General features: G+C 32.8%; 1 protein-coding gene and 1 long non-coding RNA gene across 3 annotated transcripts; one reads left to right on the top strand and one right to left on the bottom strand.

Moving 5' to 3' along the window:
- The first annotated feature begins 7,470 nt into the window (after positions 1-7,470).
- LOC107627475 (putative disease resistance RPP13-like protein 1) lies at positions 7,471-11,540 on the top strand. 2 transcript variants are annotated; one of them, XM_088503571.1, is made up of 2 exons: positions 7,766-7,972; positions 8,443-11,540. In XM_088503571.1, exons 1-2 carry the CDS (start codon positions 7,904-7,906, stop codon positions 11,395-11,397), a joined length of 3,024 nt encoding a protein of 1,007 aa, XP_088359697.1. In that variant the 5' UTR covers positions 7,766-7,903; the 3' UTR covers positions 11,398-11,540. The 2 variants fall into 2 exon arrangements, with proteins under 2 accessions (XP_016185793.1, XP_088359697.1); XM_016330307.3 differs by having other exon boundaries at positions 7,471-11,540.
- Positions 11,541-16,203: 4,663 nt separating this feature from the next.
- LOC110268923 (uncharacterized) lies at positions 16,204-20,786 on the bottom strand. The gene is made up of 3 exons (XR_002357669.2): positions 20,283-20,786; positions 16,698-16,748; positions 16,204-16,605 (listed from the first exon to the last, which is right to left on the bottom strand). It is a non-coding gene; the product is annotated as an uncharacterized LOC110268923 (long non-coding RNA).
- Between the last annotated feature and the right edge of the window lie 1,547 nt (positions 20,787-22,333).

The following is a 22,333-nucleotide window of genomic DNA, read 5'->3' as shown; positions in this document are numbered from 1 at the left end:
AACAAAGAAGTTACATGGTGTCAACATCACTTCCAACATAGCTTACTATCATAACTCCCAACTGTACTTTATCGTACAATTTATTCGAAAGTTCTCGACCTCATTAATCACTTCGCAAACTCACTACCAGTCACAAGTTTAATATCAACAAAACTCTTTCGCGTAAAACAAAGCTCCACGACATTCTATGGCATCGCATATTTACAAGCTTCGCCTTCCGCGTCCACCAACCGTGTTCTAAGAACTAATGTATTGCTTGCTATATCTAAAGGTCGCATGTGATACTAACACATCTCGAGTTCACTCAAAAGGTCTCGAGATTTTAGAAAGGAAGGACAAGCGACAAAGACAGTACCCATAAGAATTTTGGAAGAATGAATGAAATTGCAAGTAAATAAGGATGCACAAGCAATGAAGTTTTCCAGAGAGAAATCAATTGGCAACTTTGAGAATAACTCTTGAATCAAAGATATTCGATAGGATCAATAAGAAGAAAAACAATGTATTAGTTTAAAACAGATTCAAGCTGAATCAAAGTACAAGATTTATAAGAAGAGAGTGACCAAAGTCAAGGACGTTGTTTGCAAAGTTCAAGAGAAATTGTTTAAGAATGCAATCGAATAAAATGTCCATGAAGAATAGATAAATTTAAGTGAAGGATCATCTTACCTTATAAAAGAGAAAACATGAAATAAACTTTTAAAGGAATTAACAAAAGTATGGATGTTTGCGTTATTTTGAAACATATTCAGGTTGAATAAGTTACGTGAGGTTTGTAAAGTGTGGGTTATTTAGAATATAAACAAAATTTTCCTTCAAAAATATCAGAGTATGCTTAGATATATAACCAAACAAAGATATGCATAAAATTGTAAGAGGATCGGAAGAAAATAGAGTTGTTTTTTGTCAAAACTATTTCTAAGGTAAAGATAGAATATGCGAAGTTTGAAAGATGGAATTAAATTGGGTCAAGGACCAAAAGTAATTTCTCAAAAATTTCAAAAAGTACTTAAGTAATCAGTTAATTAGAGGTATGTAATAAAATTGCGGTAAAATTGAAAAGAATTCAAATTCTGTTCAAAAAGGAGGATTTCAAGGTAAGGTCTTAAATACATAAGCTTTCAAAAATTCATGTAAATAAGGACATGCCAAACTCAACATTTTTATCAAATTTGAAGAATGGCTATAGATACAATCAAACAAGAGAAGATTTACTTGAAACTTCTTCAGAGAGAATCCAAAATTTCTTTTAAAATGTTTAAAACCAAAATTTTGAGTGTATTCTTGAAATCGAAACCTCATAAGGATATTCAAGCAGATTGAAAAATGCAAGGAAATCCACTCACATTCTGAGAAAGAAACTTAAATCAAAGAGTTCAAACAAGATTCACAATGCATGACAAATCGAACAAGTTCAAAATTACATCAAGAGTACATGAACCAAAAAGAAGAGTTTAAACAGATGAAGGCAAGTACCTCAAGGAAATTAAGCAGACATGCAGTTTGGATGAAATGAGAATACATATGAACGACGGGATAGGGTTGGAAAATAATCTCAAACAAAGACTTCAAGGTATATGATGAAAGAACAAGTTACAAGTATCAACAGAATTTCAAGACACGTAACATAGTAACCTTGAGAAATAGCTCCTAATATCCCTAAATCGCGCGATATGCGTTACCTATTATTTCTATTTTACTTATGATAACCTGCTAACTTTTCCATATACATAAACCATCAATATTAAGTTGGCCAGACATAGCATCAGCAGATATGCAACGGTAAGCTAACAGCGTTAATCAATAGACAGTCATGTGCATAAAGCTCTATTTTTCATCATTAGGACAAGACCTATATAACATGACAGACACTCAAAGTATTCAATGAAACATAGTCAGTCCATTCCCAAGGCTCTAATCAGGATGAACTGCTCTGATACCATAATGTAACACCTTTACTGTTAATACCTCATGATCGTACTAAAAGTACAGGCGTTACTTACCTCTAATCCTATAATTTAATACTATATTTATTTAATATTGAACCTTCGCGAATATGAACCGAATTTTTAATTATAAAAGCAAAAAGTCTTTACTTTAAAATCTGGTGGGCGGTAAATAACCACGATCCCCATAAAATATTTCCAAATCAAATACATCCTCATCATCATTCAATTCATTCAATAATTATCATCATCACACCTCCCTTCCGTTCATCAATAATTCACACTCAAAACGTAATTCTCTTCTCAAGAAAATCCAACTCGAAACATAAACCTTTCTTTGATAAATTAAATTCAAAATAGTATAATTCTTTCATCTATATTTGTTTAAATAATACTTCAAACCAAATTTTCGAATCCTATAAAAATTTCGGCAGCATCAAAACTACATTTTCCAACCATTTCTCAACTAGCTTCAATATCAAACATCAAATCCTTTCTAATTTTTAACCCAATTTTGATAACAGATCAGGTTCTATGTCAAACCATTTCAAAACCAATTTATTTCTCTAATTCAATTTATTTCCAATAAATCAAACTCATTTCCAAATCTCAATCATTTTCTAAAATTCGACTAGTTCTAATATCAACTTATTTTCAAAATCGAACCAAATCAAATAATAAATCATTTTCAAAATCAAACCAGCTCCAATATTAAATCATTTATAAAGTCAAACTAATTCAACGAAATTATCTTTAAGAAAAATATTATTTAATCATAAATTTACAAATTAATTCCAATGAAATACTCTAATTCAAGGATTAGAGATAATATTAATTTTCTTTGCTTATAAATATTAAAGTATTAAATTCTAAAATCTCAATTATTTAAACTAAGTAATATAAAACTCTTATTCTTTTATAACTACTAAGCTCTATAGTTTAAATATAGAGAATTATTCAATAATTGAAAAATTAATTAAAATTTCTATTTTAATTATTAGAATTTGATTTAATTACTTTTAATAAAATGGTTTATGAAAATTAAATCTTTAATGAATAAATAAATTAAAATTAATTTGTAATAAGATTTTTTTTTAAATTTCTGGGTCTTACACTTCTCTTCAACTCTCAAATTTAAGGCTCCGAATTCACTGAAAACTGACGCTCCGATTTTGTGCCCCTAAAAATCAGAGGCTCAGATTTATCTTCTATGCAGTCAACAATCATTCACACACATGAATAACACACACGCCAACAATAATAGTGAAAAATACCATCTATCTCCCAATATTAAAATTAAAAAGCAAAATTTTATACCACTAACATTTTTTATTGTTTTTGCCTTACATTTGGAATTACATTAGTCAACTATCTTTTTTTTTTAGTTAAGTTCCAAAATAGTTCCTGAAATTGTACTCGAACCTCAAAGTGATCTCTGAAGTTAATAATTACCCAAATCTATCCTCGAAGTTGCACTCCGGGACTCATAGTAGTCTCTAAGCATTTTTCATCCATCAGAAAGCTGAGTTGGACTGATTTATATTAAAACGTCGTTTTATATTTAACAAAAAATAGCAATCCCCTTCTAAAACTCTAATCCCTTCTTCTTCAACTCTGTTCTTCTTCTTCAACAAATCACAAAAAAAAAACAGCAACACAAAATTTCACCAAAAAAAAAACCCAGCATCAATAAAAAAAGATCAATCAACCTAAATAGCAAGCATCACTCAACCTAAACAACAACAAACACAAAAATAGCAACAATGAAAAAAAAACATCAATAATTATAGAATAAAAAATAGCTAAAATCAACCATTATTTTTTTATTAAAATAGGATCAGCAGCAATAATCACCCTGAACATTAAAGAACAATGATTGAATAACTAAAAAAAACTCACCATGGTCGAGAGAGAGGAGAGAAGAGGGAGGCAGAGGGAGACAGAGAGGAGACAAGAGAAGATTGCCGTTGCGCGAGCAGTGGCAGCGATGACTAGAGAGGGAGGCAGAAGCGAGAAGTGACGGCGAGAAACGAGATGATGTGTTGACGCAGAGGGGTTGACGAGCTGCGCGAGATGAAGGCTGGCAAGCTGCGCGGCGACGAGTGGGACAACAACAAGACGAAGGCTGGCGAGCGGCACGACGATGATAGAGAAGGTTGAGGCTTTGTGCTCTGCCTCTACCTCTACTGTGTTTGACTGTGAGAAACTAGGTTGGGGAGGCGGATGAGCGGCGCGACACTGAAACAGAGCCGGCGAGAGGCTGCGACAGCAAGAGTTGAGGAGAGTTCTGTGTGTTTAGCGTTGTGAGTGTGAGAGTATCGTTGGAGAGGGGGAGGGGGTCAGGTTGGGGACGGAGAAGGGGAAGAGAATGGGGAAGAGCCTCAAGTTGGGGAAGCAGAAGGGGAAGCAGAAGAGGACGGGCCTCGGGTTGGGGAAACAGAAAGGGAAGGAAAAGGGAACGGGAAGGGGAGAGTGTTTTTTCCCCTTTTCCTTTTTTTTTCTTTTTTTTCCAAAACGATGTCATTTCAAGGTTCTGATGAACGGACAGCGTCTTAAGGATTAGTATGAATCCTGGATGGCAAGTTCAAGGACAAAATTAGATAACTATTAACTTCAAGGACTATTTGGAAGTTCGAATGCAATTTTCGAAACCACTTTAAGACTTAACTCATTTTTTTTTACACTAAAGATATTGGACCCTAGCATTTTTCGTTAAAAGTTGTATTTGTTTATCCAACAAAAAATATTTATATACATTATAATCGTATTACAAGGAAAATAAATAATCTAAAATAAAAAGGTTAATAAAAAATTTTAATTATTATTAATTTTGTAATTTTGACCATGTATAAATTTTACTATCTTAATTTAAAAAAAAATTAAAATATTATTTTCTTATTTTTATCAATTTTTTTACTACGCCCATTTTTAAAAATTTTTACTTACCTTACCAATAATATATTTTTCTACTTAGAGATTTAGAATACAACACTAAATTTGGGTTTTCTTCGAAGTTATGAAAAAAGATAAAAAAAAAGAGTTATTCTCTGCATACAAGCATTTTTCCATACAAGTCATTTATATTTACATATTTTTTACGTTTTTCTCCGTGCCTCTTTTTCTTCTTCTTCTTCTTCTTTCTTCGTGCTTCATCTTTTTCTTCTCCTTCTTCTTCTTTCTCGGTGCCTCCTCTTCTTCTTCTTCTTCGTAATTTCTCTCTCTCGTTATCGTCGTCATCAACACCACCTCTTCCTCCTCCTTCTCTTTCTCCTTCTTTTTTCATTGAAGTTTCTTCTCCTCTTTTTGTTTTCTCTTTCTCCTTCATCATCAGTTATCTCGTTGTTGAAGATAATAAATAATTCAGGTTCAGAATGTCAATTGAACCATAACAAATTTGATTATTGTTTTGAATCCAAGGCTAAGGTGTGGTTCAATTTAGAAGAAAAAATATAGCATTAGAGGAAATATTTTTCTGCAGTAAATTTGGGTATAGTACGAAGATATTTGGGTGTAACACGAAGATATTTGGGTGTATCTTAAGAATTTTTGGGTGTATTTTTATTTTGATAAGTTCTGCATAATTCAAAACTCTTCCTCTTCCTGTTTTTCATCTTCTACTATTTCTTCTTTTTTTTTTTTTATCATCAACACCATCTTCTTCTTTTTTTTCTTATTCATCTTTTTTTTTATTTTACCTTCTCAAATTTTTTCTTGTTTTACTCTTTTAACAAGAATAAAAATAAAAAAATCAAACAAAGAAGAAAAAGAAACGTATAATGCTACAAAATTACTTGAAAGAGGATAAACTTACATTCATTTAACTAAAAGAAATAAAGAAATAAGGAAAAAAAGAAGAAAAAAATGCAGCATTAGAGAAAATATTTTTCTGTATTTGTAGCAAATTTGGGTGTAACACGAAGATATTTGGGTGTATTTTAAGAATTTTTAGGTGTATTTTTATTATGATAAGTTCTGCATAATTCAAAATTCTTCCTCTTCCTCCTTCTCATCTTCTATTGTTTCTTCTTTTTTTTTTGATCATCATCACAATCTTTTTTTCTTTTTTTTATTCATCTTTTCTTTTTTAGTTTACCTTCTCAAATTTCTTCTTATTTTACTCTCTTAACAAGAATAAAAACAAAAAAAAATCAAACAAAAAAGAAGAAGAAACACATAATGCTGCAAAATTACTTGAAAGAGGATGAACTTACATTCAATTAACTAAAAGAAAGAAAGAAATAAGAAAAAACAGAAGAAAAAAATGCAGCATTAGAGAAAATATTTTTCTATATTTGCAGCAAATTTGGGTGTAACACGAAGATATTTGGGTGTAATACGAAGATATTTGGGTGTATTTTAAGAATTTTTTGGTGTATTTTTATTCTGATAAGTTCTGCATAATTTAAAACTCTTCCTCTTCCTCATTTTCATCTTCTACTGCCTCTTCATCTTCTACTGCTTTTTCTTCCTCATTTTCTTATTTCGTTTTCTTATAATTCTTCTCGGGAGAAAAAATCTAACAAAGAAGAAAAAATACATAATATTGTAAAATCAATAGAAAAAAGAGGAGGAAAAAAAATGCAGCAACAACAATAGTAATAAAAAAACAACGATGAAGATGAAACACGCGAAGAAAAAGGAGAAGAAGAAGAAGGAAGAGGAGGAGGAGAAAGAGGAACGTGAAGAAGAAGTATCTTCCATAATGGTGAGTGAGAGCGCGCTTTGAAAATGGTTGAGTGACGCGCGTGTTTTTTTTTTGGTTGCCCACGGTATCCCCCAACCCGACAGGCCAATAATTAATCCGTCGCGGATCGGAGCTCCATTTAAGGGTCTGCCACTGGCCAATGAGTTGCTGCATGCACAAGGCGGGATTCGAACCCCCGACACTTGCTTAAGCGGACGAGTGAGCTGACGCGCGTGTTATCACACTCCAGTGAGTGAATGTAGTTTTTGTTAGATTTGGTATCGAGAGAGTTGGTATAATCTTGTGTAAAAGTTAACGGTGTAACTTTCCTATTTATAAAAGGAAAAAAAAATTTATTTAAATAAATTTAAAAAATATTTTATTTAATGAAATAAATAATTTATACAATAATTACGAAACACATGTATCGTTTATATTGTAAACGAGATAAGATAGACCGAATGACACGTGTATATCTTGTTTACGGTATAAACGAAATATATAAAGTGGGTACGACCTATATATACATGTCGTTTACAGCGACGTTCTGACCCATTTTCAACTTAAAGAAAGTGGTCGAAAGGTTGGAAATGGAGTCCAACGACATGTATATAGGCTACTGTTACTCTTATTTCGTTTATAGTGTAAACAGGATAAGTTTATATACGTATAATTCGGTCTGTCTTACAATTATTTTATAAATTTTTTATTTTAATAAATAAAATATTTTTATTTGTTTAAATAAAAAATCCAAGAAAAAAAGGACTGAAATATTCAATTTTAGTACTATTAAAGTCGCACACCTTTTAGTTCCTTCATTAGATTAATAACAATAAAATATTCTTATTTCTTATGTACCTACTAGTGTTGTTGCTTTGTTATCTTCAGAAATCCCATTGAATCAAGTCAACCAATGATTTGTTCACATAATGTGTTCCTTTTTTTTGGGGTAACAGTTCTTCACAATTTATACACACAAGAACATTGATACCATTTACTCTTTGATACCATTTCTAAGATTGGTTTGATTTCCAGTGAAAAAAAATGGCAGCAGCACTAGTGGGTGGAGCTTTTCTATCTGCTGCACTTCAAGTGTTGTTTGATAGATTGGCTTCAAAGAAAATGCTTGATTTCATCAAAGAAAAGAATCTCAGCCGAAATTCGGTGAAAAATTTGGAAATCAAGTTGTTATCTGTGAGTAAAGTTTTGAGTGATGCAGAGAAGAAACAGATTCATGATCCAGAAGTTAAGAAATGGGTCAATACGCTGAAAGATGCAGCTTTTGATGCTGATGATATCTTGGATGAGATTGCAACTGAAGCTGAAAAAGCTTCAAATTCAGGTACGGTTTCGAAAAAATTGTTCCCAATTTCATTCAATTCTTATTATAGAGATCTTGAGAATAGGCTGGAAGAGATACTAAAGAGGCTGGGGTTTATTGTTGCTGAAAAGAATAATCTTGGTTTGGTAGAGGGGAATGTGGACATAGTGTCACAAATTGTTCCAACAACATCATTGGTAGATGAAGTTTTTGGGAGGGAAATGGATAAGAGGGTAATAATGAAATTATTGTTAGAAGAAGATGATTCAAGTGGTAGTAAGATTGGTGTTATTCCAATTGTGGGAATTGGGGGTGTTGGAAAGACCACACTTGCTCAGCTTGTGTACAATGATAATAAGGTGGAGGAGCATTTTGGTCTTAAAGCATGGATCGATGTCTCACAGCAATTCGATGTGTCTCATGTGACAAAGACGATATTGGCCGTGACCGGTTTGTATAATTATGACCTTGATGACTTGAATCTGCTCCAGGTGAAACTGAAGGAGAAGCTATTGAAGAAGAGATTTCTAATTGTGTTAGATGGCGTTTGGAATGCTAGACCTGATGATTGGGAGCTTTTCTGCCGGCCGCTTCAAATTGGTGATCAGGGAAGTAAAATCATAGTAACAACCCGACACGAAACTGTTGCGTTGAAGGTGGGAACCGTCGAGACTTACTTTCTGAAAGAGTTGGGGGATGAAGATTGCTTGAGGGTATTTGCAAAACATGCGCTTCTGTCTCGTAGTGCAATTCAGGATCAAAATATTCATGTTCTTGGTGGCGAAATTGCTAAGAAATGCAGAGGATTACCTTTAGCTGCGAAAGCTCTTGGTGGTCTCTTAAGATCAATTCCTTCTGTTGATGATTGGTACAAGATACTGAAGAGAGAAATATGGCAATTTTCGGATGAAGAACTTGGCATTATTCCAGCTTTGAAATTGAGCTACTATTATCTCCCTTCACATTTGAAAAGGTGCTTTGCTTATTGTTCTATATTTCCTAAGGGATATATATATGATAAGGAGCAAATCATACTGTTGTGGATGGCAGAGAACTTCATTGAAACCCCAAATCAAGGTTTAACAATGGAAGAAGTCGGTGACCAATACTTCAATGAATTGGTCTCTAGATCGTTCTTTCAGAAGTCGAGCTTTCACAAATCGCAGTTCATGATGCATGATCTCATAAATGATCTAGCAAGAGATGTGTTTGGAGAATTTTGTTCTAAGTTGGAAGATAAGTTCTCTCCACCTGTCATGGAAAAGACCAGGCACATATCCTTTCTAAGGGATAACTATGATCTAGACTTGGTAGAGGATTTAAAAATGGCGAAGCGGCTGCGCACCTTCTTATCACTGAATTTGTTATGGCCATTCTTGGCATCTACATCTCAGGAGGTGCCAGTTGATCATCTTACAGTGCTAACGTGTTTGAGAGTGCTGTCTCTGAATGATTGTTATGAGATTAAAAGATTATCAAAATCAATTGGCAATCTGATACATCTTCGCTATTTGGATGTCTCTCGCACTTCAATAACAAAGCTTCCTGAATCTGTCTGCACTTTGTACAACTTGCAGACACTGAAGGCAGCAAAATGTGCTTCCCTTAGGAAATTGCCGAAGAATCTGCGTCGTCTCGTTAATTTGCGATACCTTGATATTCGGGGAACTCCCTTGCAGCAGATGCCAAAGAAGATCAGCAAATTGGTGAATCTTAAAATGTTGAGCACATTTGTTGTAGGCAAAAATAAAGGATCAACAATTCAAGAGTTGAAAGAGATATCAAAACTTCATGGATCGCTCTCTATTAACAAGTTACAAAATGTTGCTGGTTCTGCAGATGCATCGAATGCTAAATTGGTGGATAAGGAATTTCTTGAAGAGCTGAAATTGAATTGGGATGGTACAACTGGTCTCAAAGATTCACAGGAAGAAATCAATCTGCTAAATAATCTAAGGCCCCATGAAAACCTGAAGAAACTCTCTCTCCATTATTATCGCGGAACAAGATTCCCAAATTGGTTGGGAAATCATTCTTTTCATAGCTTGACATCTATGTCACTAAATTGTTGTAGGTACTGTAATTCTTTGCCACCTCTTGGCCAACTTCCTTCCCTTAAGGTTCTTGAAATTTTGCAGTTTGATGAGCTGGTGACAATTGGCAATGAGTTTTATGGATCCTCTGCATTGAAGCCATTTCCATCTTTGGAGATACTGAAATTCATTTGTCTACCGGCATGGACAAAATGGCATTCTCTTCGAGAAAAATCTTTCCCTTGCCTGTATGAGCTTCACATAGAAAATTGTCCATCATTGAGCGACGATTTGCCTCGCCAGCTACAGAGTTTGGTAAAACTGGTCATCAGAGACTGCCAAAAGCTTGCTGCTTCAATCCCCAAGGCTCCAGCTTTGCAGGAAATGGAGATAACTAATTGTGACAAGGTAGTTCTAAAGGAAATACCAAGCAATCTAGAATCATTTAAAGTGAAAGGTTGTGAGATCATGCAATCTACATTTAAAGCGTTAGAGTACACAGGATCTCGCCTTCAAAGCTTGGAAATGTCTAGCTGTTCACGCGACATACTTTTTCCGCAATTGAAACTGCCAAGTTCACTAAGGAAACTTATTGTCCAAGACTGTGAGAAACTTGTGATTCCAACTGAGCAACCCAACAAAACAATTGAATGGATATCAATATCAGAAAGTTGTGATTCATTAGTATCTTTCCCAATGTCCATGTTTCCCAATCTCAGTTACCTTTTTCTTAAGGGCTGCAAAGCTCTAACATGCTTGTTGCTGTCACAAAACTGTCTCCAATTCCCAAGCCTTTACTCACTGAGTATAGTAAACTGTCCTGCTTTTGTATGTTGTGGGAATTTTTCAGCTCCCAACCTGACTCACCTTTTGATTTCTGGTTGCAAGAGCTTGATCTCATTGCCAGAGAACATGGACTTTCTCATGCCATCTTTACAAACACTTATAATATACAAATGTCCCAAAATTGAGTACTTTCCTGGAGGCAGTCTACCATCTGGTCTAGCTGAACTCCAAATAGGATACTGCGACAAACTTGTTGCGAACCGGTCTGACTGGAACTTGCAAAGGGCGGAGTCTCTGGAAATTTTTAGCATAATTGGAAGATGCGAGAATGTGGAAAGTTTCCCTGATGATGATCTTTTACCTGCCAATGTAGCAGAGTTGTTCATTGATGGATTTGTGCATCTCAAAAGATTGAACGGCAAAGGGCTTGAAAATCTTGATTCTCTGTTAGAATTTAACATTAGCATGTGCCCTCAGATTCAGTCATTGCCAGAAGAAGGGTTGCCTAATACACTAAAATTTCTCAGCATTTGGGGTTGCCCTTTGCTAAGGGAACGTTGCAAGAAGGACATAGGGGAAGATTGGCCTAAGATTTCTCACATACCCTTTATAACAATTGATGAATAAGCATAATCATTTTTAATGGAATCTTGTTACATCATGTTTGATTCTCACATTCTTTCTTGATTCTTTTGAAGTTCCTATGTAGAATAAAAGACTGTTCATTTGAATTTATATGAATATGTATTCAACTTATTTCCTTTCTCACATCTAAAGGGTCTAGTGTTTGTGTTCAATAGTATTATTTCGTGGAATTAGAATATCCCAGTAAAGTTAGTTAAGAATGGAAGTAGTTCCTACGATCTTCAGTGATGTAAGTTTTGTCTTAATGGTTATACATATTCTTTGTGGGGATAATATGTTTTTTCTGGTTCATTAATGTTATGCGATGTTGTTGAATCAAGTGTTAAGCGCAAAAATTAAAGCGACGTCATATCGTCTAGTCCGATGTGAAAGGGTACATGTTAGCACTCACAGGCACAACGTAAAGAGTAACTTGACATTGAGATCTTAAAAAATTTTTCGGTGTAAGCGGCCAATCTTAGAAACCATTTTAAGATTTAATTCATATTCTTTTGTTATTAAACTTACACACAATTCTTCATCACTAAATTATACTTTTCTTTTTGTTTTGTTCTCTTCGTATTCCTTACTGTCTTGCCGTAGGAGATACCAATGAATCCATTGAAGCTTTGATTGCAGGAGAAGCAGGTACACATAAAAACATTAAAATGTGGTAAATTGTCAAATAAATTATAAAGGCAAAAGTTATGTGTACTAATTAGGGGTGTTTAAATCCAAATGAATCTAAATTAAACCGCTTATCTAATCAAATCTAAACCGGAAATCAATTAAAATCCCACTAATTCGAATTTGATTATATTCTACTTTTTGCAAACCGCTGGATCGAATCGGATTTTGGATCTACTTTTCATAACCAATCCAATCCAATTCAAACCGCTTATTTTATTATTATATTTACAATTATATTTATAACATATTCAATTTGTTATATATTTTTATATTATTCATGTATTATTATTATTTAATAAATATTTTATGTTCAAAATGTTATTTATTTATTTATTTTAACTAACCTATAATTTTATTTCTATTGTTATGTTATCGCTGACTTTTTAAGATATTGTTGAAACTTGTTATGTCATTGTTGATTATTTAAAATTTGATTGATTATTTAATTTTTTTAATTTACAAAACCACAAATCCAATCCAATCCAAACTGCCGAATTTTTTTTAAAAAACATTCAATCCAAATCGCACCGCAAATAAAATTAGTGTTCGGATCAAATGAATTTTTGATTCAAAATCGATTCAAACCGCACTGCGAACACTTCCAGTGCTAATTACCAACCATTAAAACTTTGTAAAATTTATTAAATTTATGTTAACGTGAGACATGTTATAAAACATCATTTATATGTAGTATTGGTGGAAGAAATCATTGTTAGTCCGCATCAACCTCGTGCTAGTGGGAGAGGGAGCGCGGGACATCTAAGTGGTGGTGGATTGTTGATTCACGACTCTCGCATGCTATCATTGCCGGCCATGAATGGAGATGGAAGGGCATCAATGCATTGGAGGAGCCACTCTGCATGTACATATGGTTGACCATGCTCTTCATATTAGTCACCTTTGTATTCTATGCGTCGAAACTCTTGCTCTTCACGGTATTGATCCTCTACTTCTGCATACCTCATCATCTGCTCCTCTTACTTCTCTGTATAAGATTGGATTTAGCTAAAATCTTGTCCGATCCACATAAAAAATATCGAATTTGATATACATGTTCTTTATATCTAGATTGATCTGATCCAATCTGACAACTTTCAGATGTGATCAGATTAGAAATGTGAATATGATCATATTTTCAAAATTTTTTTAAAAACGACTTCTAGTATTTCTTCACGAAGATAGTGTTTTTTTTTTTTCTTTTTTATCAGTCTACTTTATTTCAAAAATATTATTCAATAATTTTTTAATATTAAAAATAAACAACCAATAAAAAAAGACAACCTAATAATAACAATAATGTGAGTGCGTGACTGTTTGAGAGATCATATATATATATATATATATATATAAGTTTAACTAGATATTCTTTAAATTAATCTTTTACTCAACTTTTTTATTATATTAATTAATTAAAAAAACTAAAACAATCACATCTAAATAGGTTTATTTTTTAATTTAAATACCAATATACAAAAAGAATTAAAATTTAAAATTTAAAATTTAAATCTTATAAACACTAACACATCCCAAATAAAACTATAAATATTCTAAATCAGACTTTTACTAGTAAAACCTTTTTTTCGCAAAAATTCATAGTTACAGCGCCTCCCCCTCCAGAAATTAGATGAGAGTATTCTTATTCTTGAAAGTGTTCATTAGTTTATAAATTTTGTTATTGAGGTTTGTGTTTGAAAGAAAAAAGCTTGAGTGAGTCAAAGAATTTATTGTGAGTAAAAAAATTATGTGAGTTTTAGTTTCTGTAGAGGAATATTATGTAATTGAAAGATGCTTGAATTATGTTATTTAATTAATTGTATATGAGTTTGTATTTCTATACATTTTTGTGTAAGATTTGTGTGATCAAATGATGAGTTTTGGATTTGTTTTGAAGACATTATACTTGTTTGTTTTTTTAAATTTATCTTGAGAAACATTTGTAATTCTACATCAAATATCTAATTTTTACTATTCTATTAATTTCAAATTTAAAATATTAATATAATTTTGACGTGTCAATTTTTAATTTTGGTTGTGTTTATATTGTTCATGTTAATATTAGATGTGTTTATGTTTTTGGTGTCTCATTTCTAATTTTTCAGAAATTAGATGAGAGTATTCTTATTATTGAAAGTGTTCATTAGCTTAGAAATTTTGTTATTGATATTTGTGTTGGAAAGAAAAAAGTTTGAGTTAAGAATTTATTGTGTGAAAACAACCAATTATGAGTTTTAGTTGTTGAAAAATATTATGTAATTGAAAGATACTTGAATATTAGGTTGAGAGTTCAACAAAAAAAAAAAAAAAATCATTTGAGAGACTATGATTTTTAAGTTCAGTTTTGATTATTTGTTTGCATAATGATATTTACTATTTATTGTTTTTTTTTTTTGGCTTCTGTCTCATGCAATTAAGTAAAATTATTTTTAACATATTATATGCTGAATTGTATGGTATTTCTAATAGCTAGTTAAATATGGTGAATTTTCAATCCTCCTTATCAACTGTCAATTAGAAGTTTGGAACTATCATATTATAAATGATGGTGAGATTTTTAGATAACGTGATATTTTTAGATAATGCTAAATTTTAGGTAACGAGAGGCCTGTTCACATAAGCAACATGTCACTGCTTTTTTGTCAGGTTCATAAATTCAAACGAATAAATAAATAAAGGTGAATTTTATGGAAGAAAAAAAAAATTTTCTACACCTACAAAATACTTGTGGCATAATATAAAAAGGACATGTGGACATTTACAATTGATTCATGGTTCAGCAATAACAGAAATGATACACAGATTATAATTTGTTGCGGTAATTTGCAGTGCATTACTAAAAAATTAACAATTTGATAAAATATAATTACAGTTTTTAATTTATTTTTTATGGGCCAGGTGAGTTAGTTGAGAGAGTTTTGTTTGACCAATAATCATGAAGCACAAGACGAATAAAAAATATTTGGGTGGGATGCAGTGTTTTCCATAAATCTAGTGAAAAAAAAGGATCAAAATTTTAAACTGCTACCCCAAAAAAAAAAAAGCTGAACCACATTTTTAATATTTATCTATTTAGTAGATTTTGATAAATATACCAATTTTGAAATTGGGAGACCATAATTTGGTGTTTGGATAAGTTATATAAATTAAAATATTTTTTTTTTCATAACATATTATATTATAAAGTAACTTTACTATAAAAGTTAACATCCAATATTTTAAAAAAAGTTGTCAAAAAATAATTTATAGACTTAATATCATAAATTTAAAATGAAATGAATGATAGTAAATAATAAAAAAACAACGTAATTATGCTATAAGACAATAACATCATCTTGTAGCAAAAAATTGGGTGAATAACTTTTTTTTGTATTTTAATATTTAGCGTAAAATTATTAAAGACTGCAATTTATAAAAAGTTGTATATTTTTTACTTTTTAAATATAATGCTGGTTTAGTAAAATTTTTAACTTTTGAAAGTAACTTATTAAAATTAGTTTTTAAAAGATAATTTTTTAAAATTTGTAGCATATAAATTTGATAAATCAAATTAAAAATAATTTTTCAATAAATATAAAAAACAATAATTATATTTAGTAAAATAATTTTAAAATTTAAAATATCATAATAGATATAAATATAAAGATAAATGTTTATATTTTTTAATATACAAAGTTATTTTAGATTTTTTTAATTTTAATAAATAGAAGTTAACTTTTAAAAATTACAAGTATAAATATATTATCTTTTTGGTTTAGTTTACTAAATATAAAACTAGGTTTTTAAATTTTTGAAAAACATAAACACTGCTATTAAACCAAACTATAATTCCTGAAAAATAAGTTATACTAGTTGTATTTTAGAAAACAAAATAAAAATAATTTGTGATAACCATGAGTTACAAAAATTCTTTGGTGAAATTAATTTGTGATAACCATAATATACATTCATCACAAATTCTTTTTTATTTTCGTGCCTGCATTTTGGTTCTTTTTTATATATTTTTTTACTCTAATATACTGCTAGGATAATCATATTGCGTGGTTCACGAGGTTTTGGCTAAACAAGATACTCTTTCAACAAATAAATTTGGCCCATCAAATGATAAAAAAAAAAAACCTGTGATTACATTTCAAATCAAATTGTTAATTTTTATGGGAGTATGCTACTAATCACTGCGGTAAGTTATAATGTCAGCTTTTTCTGTTATTGCTGAACCATCAATCAGTTACAAATGTCCACATATCCTTCTTATGCTATGTCACAAGTATTCTATAGGTGTAAAAATTTTTTTCTTTCTACACCATAGAATTCACCATAAATAAATTGCTCATGGTAACATCAAGTATAATCAAATTATACGAAAAAAGAAAAATTTCGGTGACTAATTGAACACCATAATAGCCAACCTACCACTTAACAAATTTTTCGAGACTCGCGGCAAGGTTGGTAGTGGGCAAAATCTTGATTAGCTAAGCTCACATTACCGTGCGTGAACGGAATGTTGGGTACGAGAGTTCACCTGCGCTGCAACAATAGCCAAACCTCCAAATTGAAAACCCTAAAATCGAAATTTTAACCTTCACAAATTTTAGAATCAAATGAAGGTAAATACATACCTTATCGACGATGGTGAGTGAAGGGAGGACGATGCTGACTGCAGAGTCTTTCTGATGTGAGCACACAACAAAGAGGAACAATGGTTCTTGAGTGGTTAGTGTAAACACTCGGTAATTAGTAAATAATTAGCTACCAAATTAATTATTATTTAAAAGAATTAGGAAATTAAATTTGATAAGTTAGAAGAGTAAAAATAATTAAAATATAAATTTTAACAATAATTTTAAAAATTTTAGCCCAACGAGCTAAATCGAGTGAACCGGGCCCAATATATATGGGCCCAAGTCCACTCACCTAACCCCATATATACAAGCTTAGCATCAAGCTTTCTTCCTCATTCTTGCTTCAGCCCATGGAGAAGAGAGGAAAGGAAAACAAAATTCCAAAATCCTTATTCTTGATTTCAATTTTACCACGCGTTCGTCTCGAAATTCTCTACAAAACTCACCGAACAATTTAGTAAGGAATTTGAGATTTCATGTCCAATTCTTCCCCTCTTTAATTTGTGATTTTGGGTTTTTGAATATTGAGGGATTTGGTGTTTTGATGACTTAGGTGAACTCTAGCGGCGAGTAATCACCGATTTTGTCCATTTGACTCGTAGGTAACAGTGAAGGAACCCTAAACTTTGTGAATTGGTGGTTTAGTGAGCCCTATATTGATTATTGTAATATTGTATGAATAAGATTGTGTATCTTGTTGAATTGGAGTTCAATTGGAGGGTTGAGATGAAATTCTAGCAGTTAAATTTGTGAAATTGGCATATGGAAGCTTGAAGCTTGTGAAAGGAGAGGCTTTTAAAGTATTCCACACTTAGGGAGAAATCGACCAATGTATGATTTTGGTTTCTCGTAGTTAATGTTTAATGTCACGTGAAAACTTAGGCTAGTGGCTATAGGATAGGTTGAATTATAGAAGCTTGTTAAGGTTTAGTAACTTTGGTGTAAATGTTGAGTTATTATGAAAATGTATTGATTTTTGATGATTGTGATGATTGATGATGATAATGGATTGTGATGGTAATAGATTAATGTTGATGAATTGTGTTGTTTGATTTTGAATTGTTTGGTTTGTTGAGGAAGAGAAGGAATGAATATATATGGAATTGCTTTGTATATAAATTGTATATGTTGATGATTTGATGATTATGGAGTGATGATAATTATTGATGTTGGTGATGATTTGTGATAATTAGGAATGTGGAATGTGAATTGAGTTGAGAAGTTGGGTGTGGAGTGATTGAGGAAGGATGGAGAGGTAATTGGTAGTGATTTTTTATTGTGATTGAAGTGATATAAATTGAGGATTTTGGAAAACTAGTGTTTGGAAACTTTTGGTAAAGACTGATTTTTGACCAATTTCGGCGGGTCATAACACGACTTTCGGACTCCCGAATTTTGTGAAACTTATTTCAAATGAAAAATGGGTCCGTGAAGTTTATGTCATTTAAAAAATGGATGAAAAATTATTTAAAACAAAAAAGTTATGTGCGATCGAAGTTTGGTGCAAAAATCTGGTTTTCTGCAAACTTAGCAGCTTTTGAGGAAAAAGGGGTGGTCTCGTATGCAAACGTGCATGCGACGCGGGATTCGGGCTCTGCTCAGGCGTTCCGCATACATGGACCTGCAAATTTGGACGCTCGCGTACGCGAACAGCATACGCAACGCGAGAATCCCCCGCTGTTTTGAAATCTCGCGTACACGGACATAATCCCGCGTACGCAAAACCCTTGTTTTTCCCAAATGTGATATTTTTTAATGTTAAATCATTCCACTAGCTTTTCAAACCCCGGTAACTAATATTTAAGGCTCGAAAGTTAGTTTTTATATTATAGAAGAAGAGTGAAATTATTGAGGAAATTAAATTGAAGTGCAAAGGGGTCTATGAAGAGAAGAGATCAATCAATGGGGTGCGAAAATATTGAATGTAGTATAAGATTGAATCTGATTGAGAAAGAGACCCCGGGTAAGAGGCAGTGGCGGTTTCCACTTGCTCTGGGTAAGAGATGAGGATAATGTTTATGATTGAAAAGTGTGACCGGCACTATATCCCAAGAGTGTGCTGGGGCACTATATCCCTGATAGATGGTGATTGTGACTATGATGAGGTGGATTGAGGAATGATTATTTAAGTTGCGATTCTACTTGTGTGTTTGGTTGTGTATATTCTGTTCCACTTTTGTTACATTATTTTTTCTCTGTTTGTAAAGTGTGTCGGACACTATATCCCAAAAGTGTGGCGGGCGCTATATCCCAAGGGTATGGGAGCACTTTACCCTAAGAAGTGAGTTGGACACTATATCCCATGAGTGTGATGGGAACTATATCCCAAGAGCGTGGCGGGCGCTATACCCTAAGAGTGTGGGAACACTTTATCCTAGAAAATGATGGGCACTATATCCCATGAGTGTGGCGGGCACTATATCCCAAGAGTGTGACGGGCACTATTAGGGGTGTTTGCGGTGCGGTTTGGTTCGATTTTTGAGAGAAAAGTCATCTGATCCAATCGTTTAATTAAACTGCAGTTCGGTTTGGTTCGGTTTTTTTATCGAAGTCATCTGAACCAAACCAAACCAATTAAAATCGGTTTGGTTTGGTTCGGTTTGTTCGGTTTTTTCAATCAATTTAAAAAAATACTACCATACTATTTCACAAAGTCATAACATTGAAATCGACAAACACAAATATAGAATAGCTAACAAAGTTTTGATCCAATAAAATTTAATGACAAAAAGAATTTAATTACGACAACTAAAAAGTTTAAAAGTTCGATAGTAACACAACTGATCTAAAGTTAATCTTTTCAAGCCTATCATGTTATCATCATGCTTTACTGCTTAAACAGGACAAGACAATAACTTCAGTTCTATAACACATGCTTATGTTTTTATTTTATTTATTTATTTTGTGGTTACATACATAAGAATATGAAATCCCAGACATATTAGTTATGGAAAACAATAATAAGTATATTTAAGTAGCTTCATATAATCGAAAATTAGCAGACTTATAATTATATTACATAGCCAATATAATAATAATAAACACAACAACATTAACAACTAACTTACATAGGTGATCTATGCCTGGAAAATTTAATATAAGTATTGAAAAATGAGGGACTATGAAAAATTCGTTTCCTGCTTAGATTACAAGTAAAACCTTTCATGTTATTCAGGATTATTAAAGTGTCAGTGTTCTTTTTCAAAAAAAAAAAAAATTATGTTGATACTCTGGTTGATTTTATATCTGACTTTGAAAGGTAGCAAAACATGATACACTTTCTTATACCCGCTGTAACTTTTATAGAAAGCATTACTTCATATATGCCCAAATAGGAAGATTATTTATGACTCAGCTTCTAACAAACCTACAACGTAATCCATAATGGAACTTATAAGAATAATATATTATTACAAATATGGCTGCTATATTATATTAGTATGTCATATCTAAACTCCAAAAAAATTGTCCTCTGTTAAGAATATGTTGCTTGACTCATATTTTATCTATCATTAAATGAAACATATTTTATCTATTCATATATAAAGGTAGTTGATATTGAAGTTGTGGAGGGTGACTCACCATAAGATAGAAGAAAGAAGAGGCCATAATTGTGGAATATTTGTGCCAATAAGCATCAGCAATGGGTGCCACCAACAAGGGCATTATGGAAGTGAAGCCACACCAACTATTAAGTATTAACCATTTTTGCAGCAGATAAGTTCCTTAGCTTCACTACATCAGCTAGGTATGTAACCAAATTTGATGCCACCCCTTTATATACAAACCTCTCTATGCCTGCAATTGCTGCAATACCCAACACCAATTAATCATTAAAACAAAGATGGTGGTGCTGGCTGGCGTTGGGTGGTGCTGTTGGTGAGGAGGTCCTGGGAGAAAAGGTTTGGCAGCGCTGGGAGGAATGCTTCGGCGGCACTGCAAGGTTGTGGGAGGAAGGACTTTGCCGACGCTTAGAGGTGCTGCAAGAAGGTGGGTTCACCGCCGGCCTCGAGACTCCAGTGCAGAGAGCGTCAGAGCGAGACTGAGAGAAGAGAGCAGCTAGGTTATGTTTGGGGGTGGGGGGTTAGGTCACGTTTGGGGGTATGGGGGGCAGGGGGTGTGGGCCTGGGGGGTTAATTTTTTAGGGTTTTTTTTAGTATACCGGTTTGGCTCAGTTGGGGTTTTCATGGTCAGAATTGAAAATCGAACCGAACCGTAATAAAAACAGCAAAATATGTTTTTTTCGATTTTTTTTTAATTTTCGGTTTGGTCGATTTTTTATTTTTTTGGTTCGGTTGATCGGTTTAGTTTGGTCCGGATCGGTTTTGAACACCCTAGACACTATATCCCAAGAGTGTAGAGGCATGTCAGAGAGACGATATCCAGGTTAGCTACCGGGTGTGTCAGATTCTGGCAAACTAACCGACACGTGAGCTCACAGCCAGTAGGGTAGGCATACATCATATGAATTTGTCTATTTTGTTTGAGTGTGCATTATTTGGGTTTGCTTGGTTGATTATCTATGCTTATTTACTATATGTTCTGCCTATTATAACTGCATTTTATCTATGTCTTTCCTTGTCTGTATTGTATGTCTTTGCAATTGAGAGATCCCTCGTATGCTGGAGGTGTGACGAGGATTGTTCCAATAGTATTTCGGAGGATTGGATGAAACGAAAAGTGACGGATTGAGTTACAATTAGATTTAGAACCTGAGTACCTTAGATAGTTTACCTAATTTTTGGTTTAAATTATAACTCTAAGTTTTAAATTTGAGTGTCGGAGTTTTAGGAAAGCCTCTGGCTTTTTTGGGACCTTTTATATTAACTACGCAGGTACCTTTACGATGCTGAGAATCCTGGGTTCTCATTATATATATATATATATATATATATATATATATATATATATATATATATATATATATATATATATATATATATATATTATTTTCAAAAGCAGGACATGAGATACCGCATTGAGCATTCTGGAGACTCTTGGAAGCAAAGAACTATCTTAGGACTCGGTGTTTGTATTCTGTTTATGTTTATATATGTTCGTAGATTCTCCACCTTGTATATATTATGTTTTGTCCCTCTTAGAGGCTAACTTGGAGGAACAGGTGTTTTGTCATATATTTTGGGTTGCTTTTGGGATTATATATTTGCTTCGCAGGTCGAGCCTAGAGCTTGTTATTTATATCTTTGGAACTCTAATCTTATATACACATTATCTTTTCTACTCAATCTTATCTACCTTTCTATATTTATCCGATCGTGAGTGATGCGCTTTCCTGTTTGTGTTTCGTTTTAACTTTTTCTTTCAAGGCTCCTAGTTATAAATTCTTTCAACTATATTTATGTACGTCTTTTTCTTTTAGAGGTCATAGCGCTTTGTCACCTCTTATTTACGTCTTAGGCGTAAAGCTCTGTGTCGTAGGATATTATAGTTAGCTGTGAGTGTGTAAAAGGAGCGGTGAGTGTGGAAGAGGAGCTACGGTTCTGGAGTGGCGAGTAGTGCGTGGTGATTGGTGATGGCGAAACCTTCCTCCAATTTGGGATTGAGTGACGCAAAGTGTTGGTGGTGAGAGTTATGTTCTTCTCTGATTTGGCTAAGTTACATTAGTGTTTATT

Source organism: Arachis ipaensis, chromosome B2, assembly GCF_059453495.1.
Source record: "Arachis ipaensis isolate K30076 ecotype BB chromosome B2, ASM5945349v1, whole genome shotgun sequence".
In the NCBI taxonomy this organism is placed as follows: domain Eukaryota; kingdom Viridiplantae; phylum Streptophyta; class Magnoliopsida; order Fabales; family Fabaceae; genus Arachis; species Arachis ipaensis.
The sequence above is the reverse complement of the archived record's forward strand: the minus strand, read 5'-3'. Positions and strand labels throughout refer to the sequence as shown.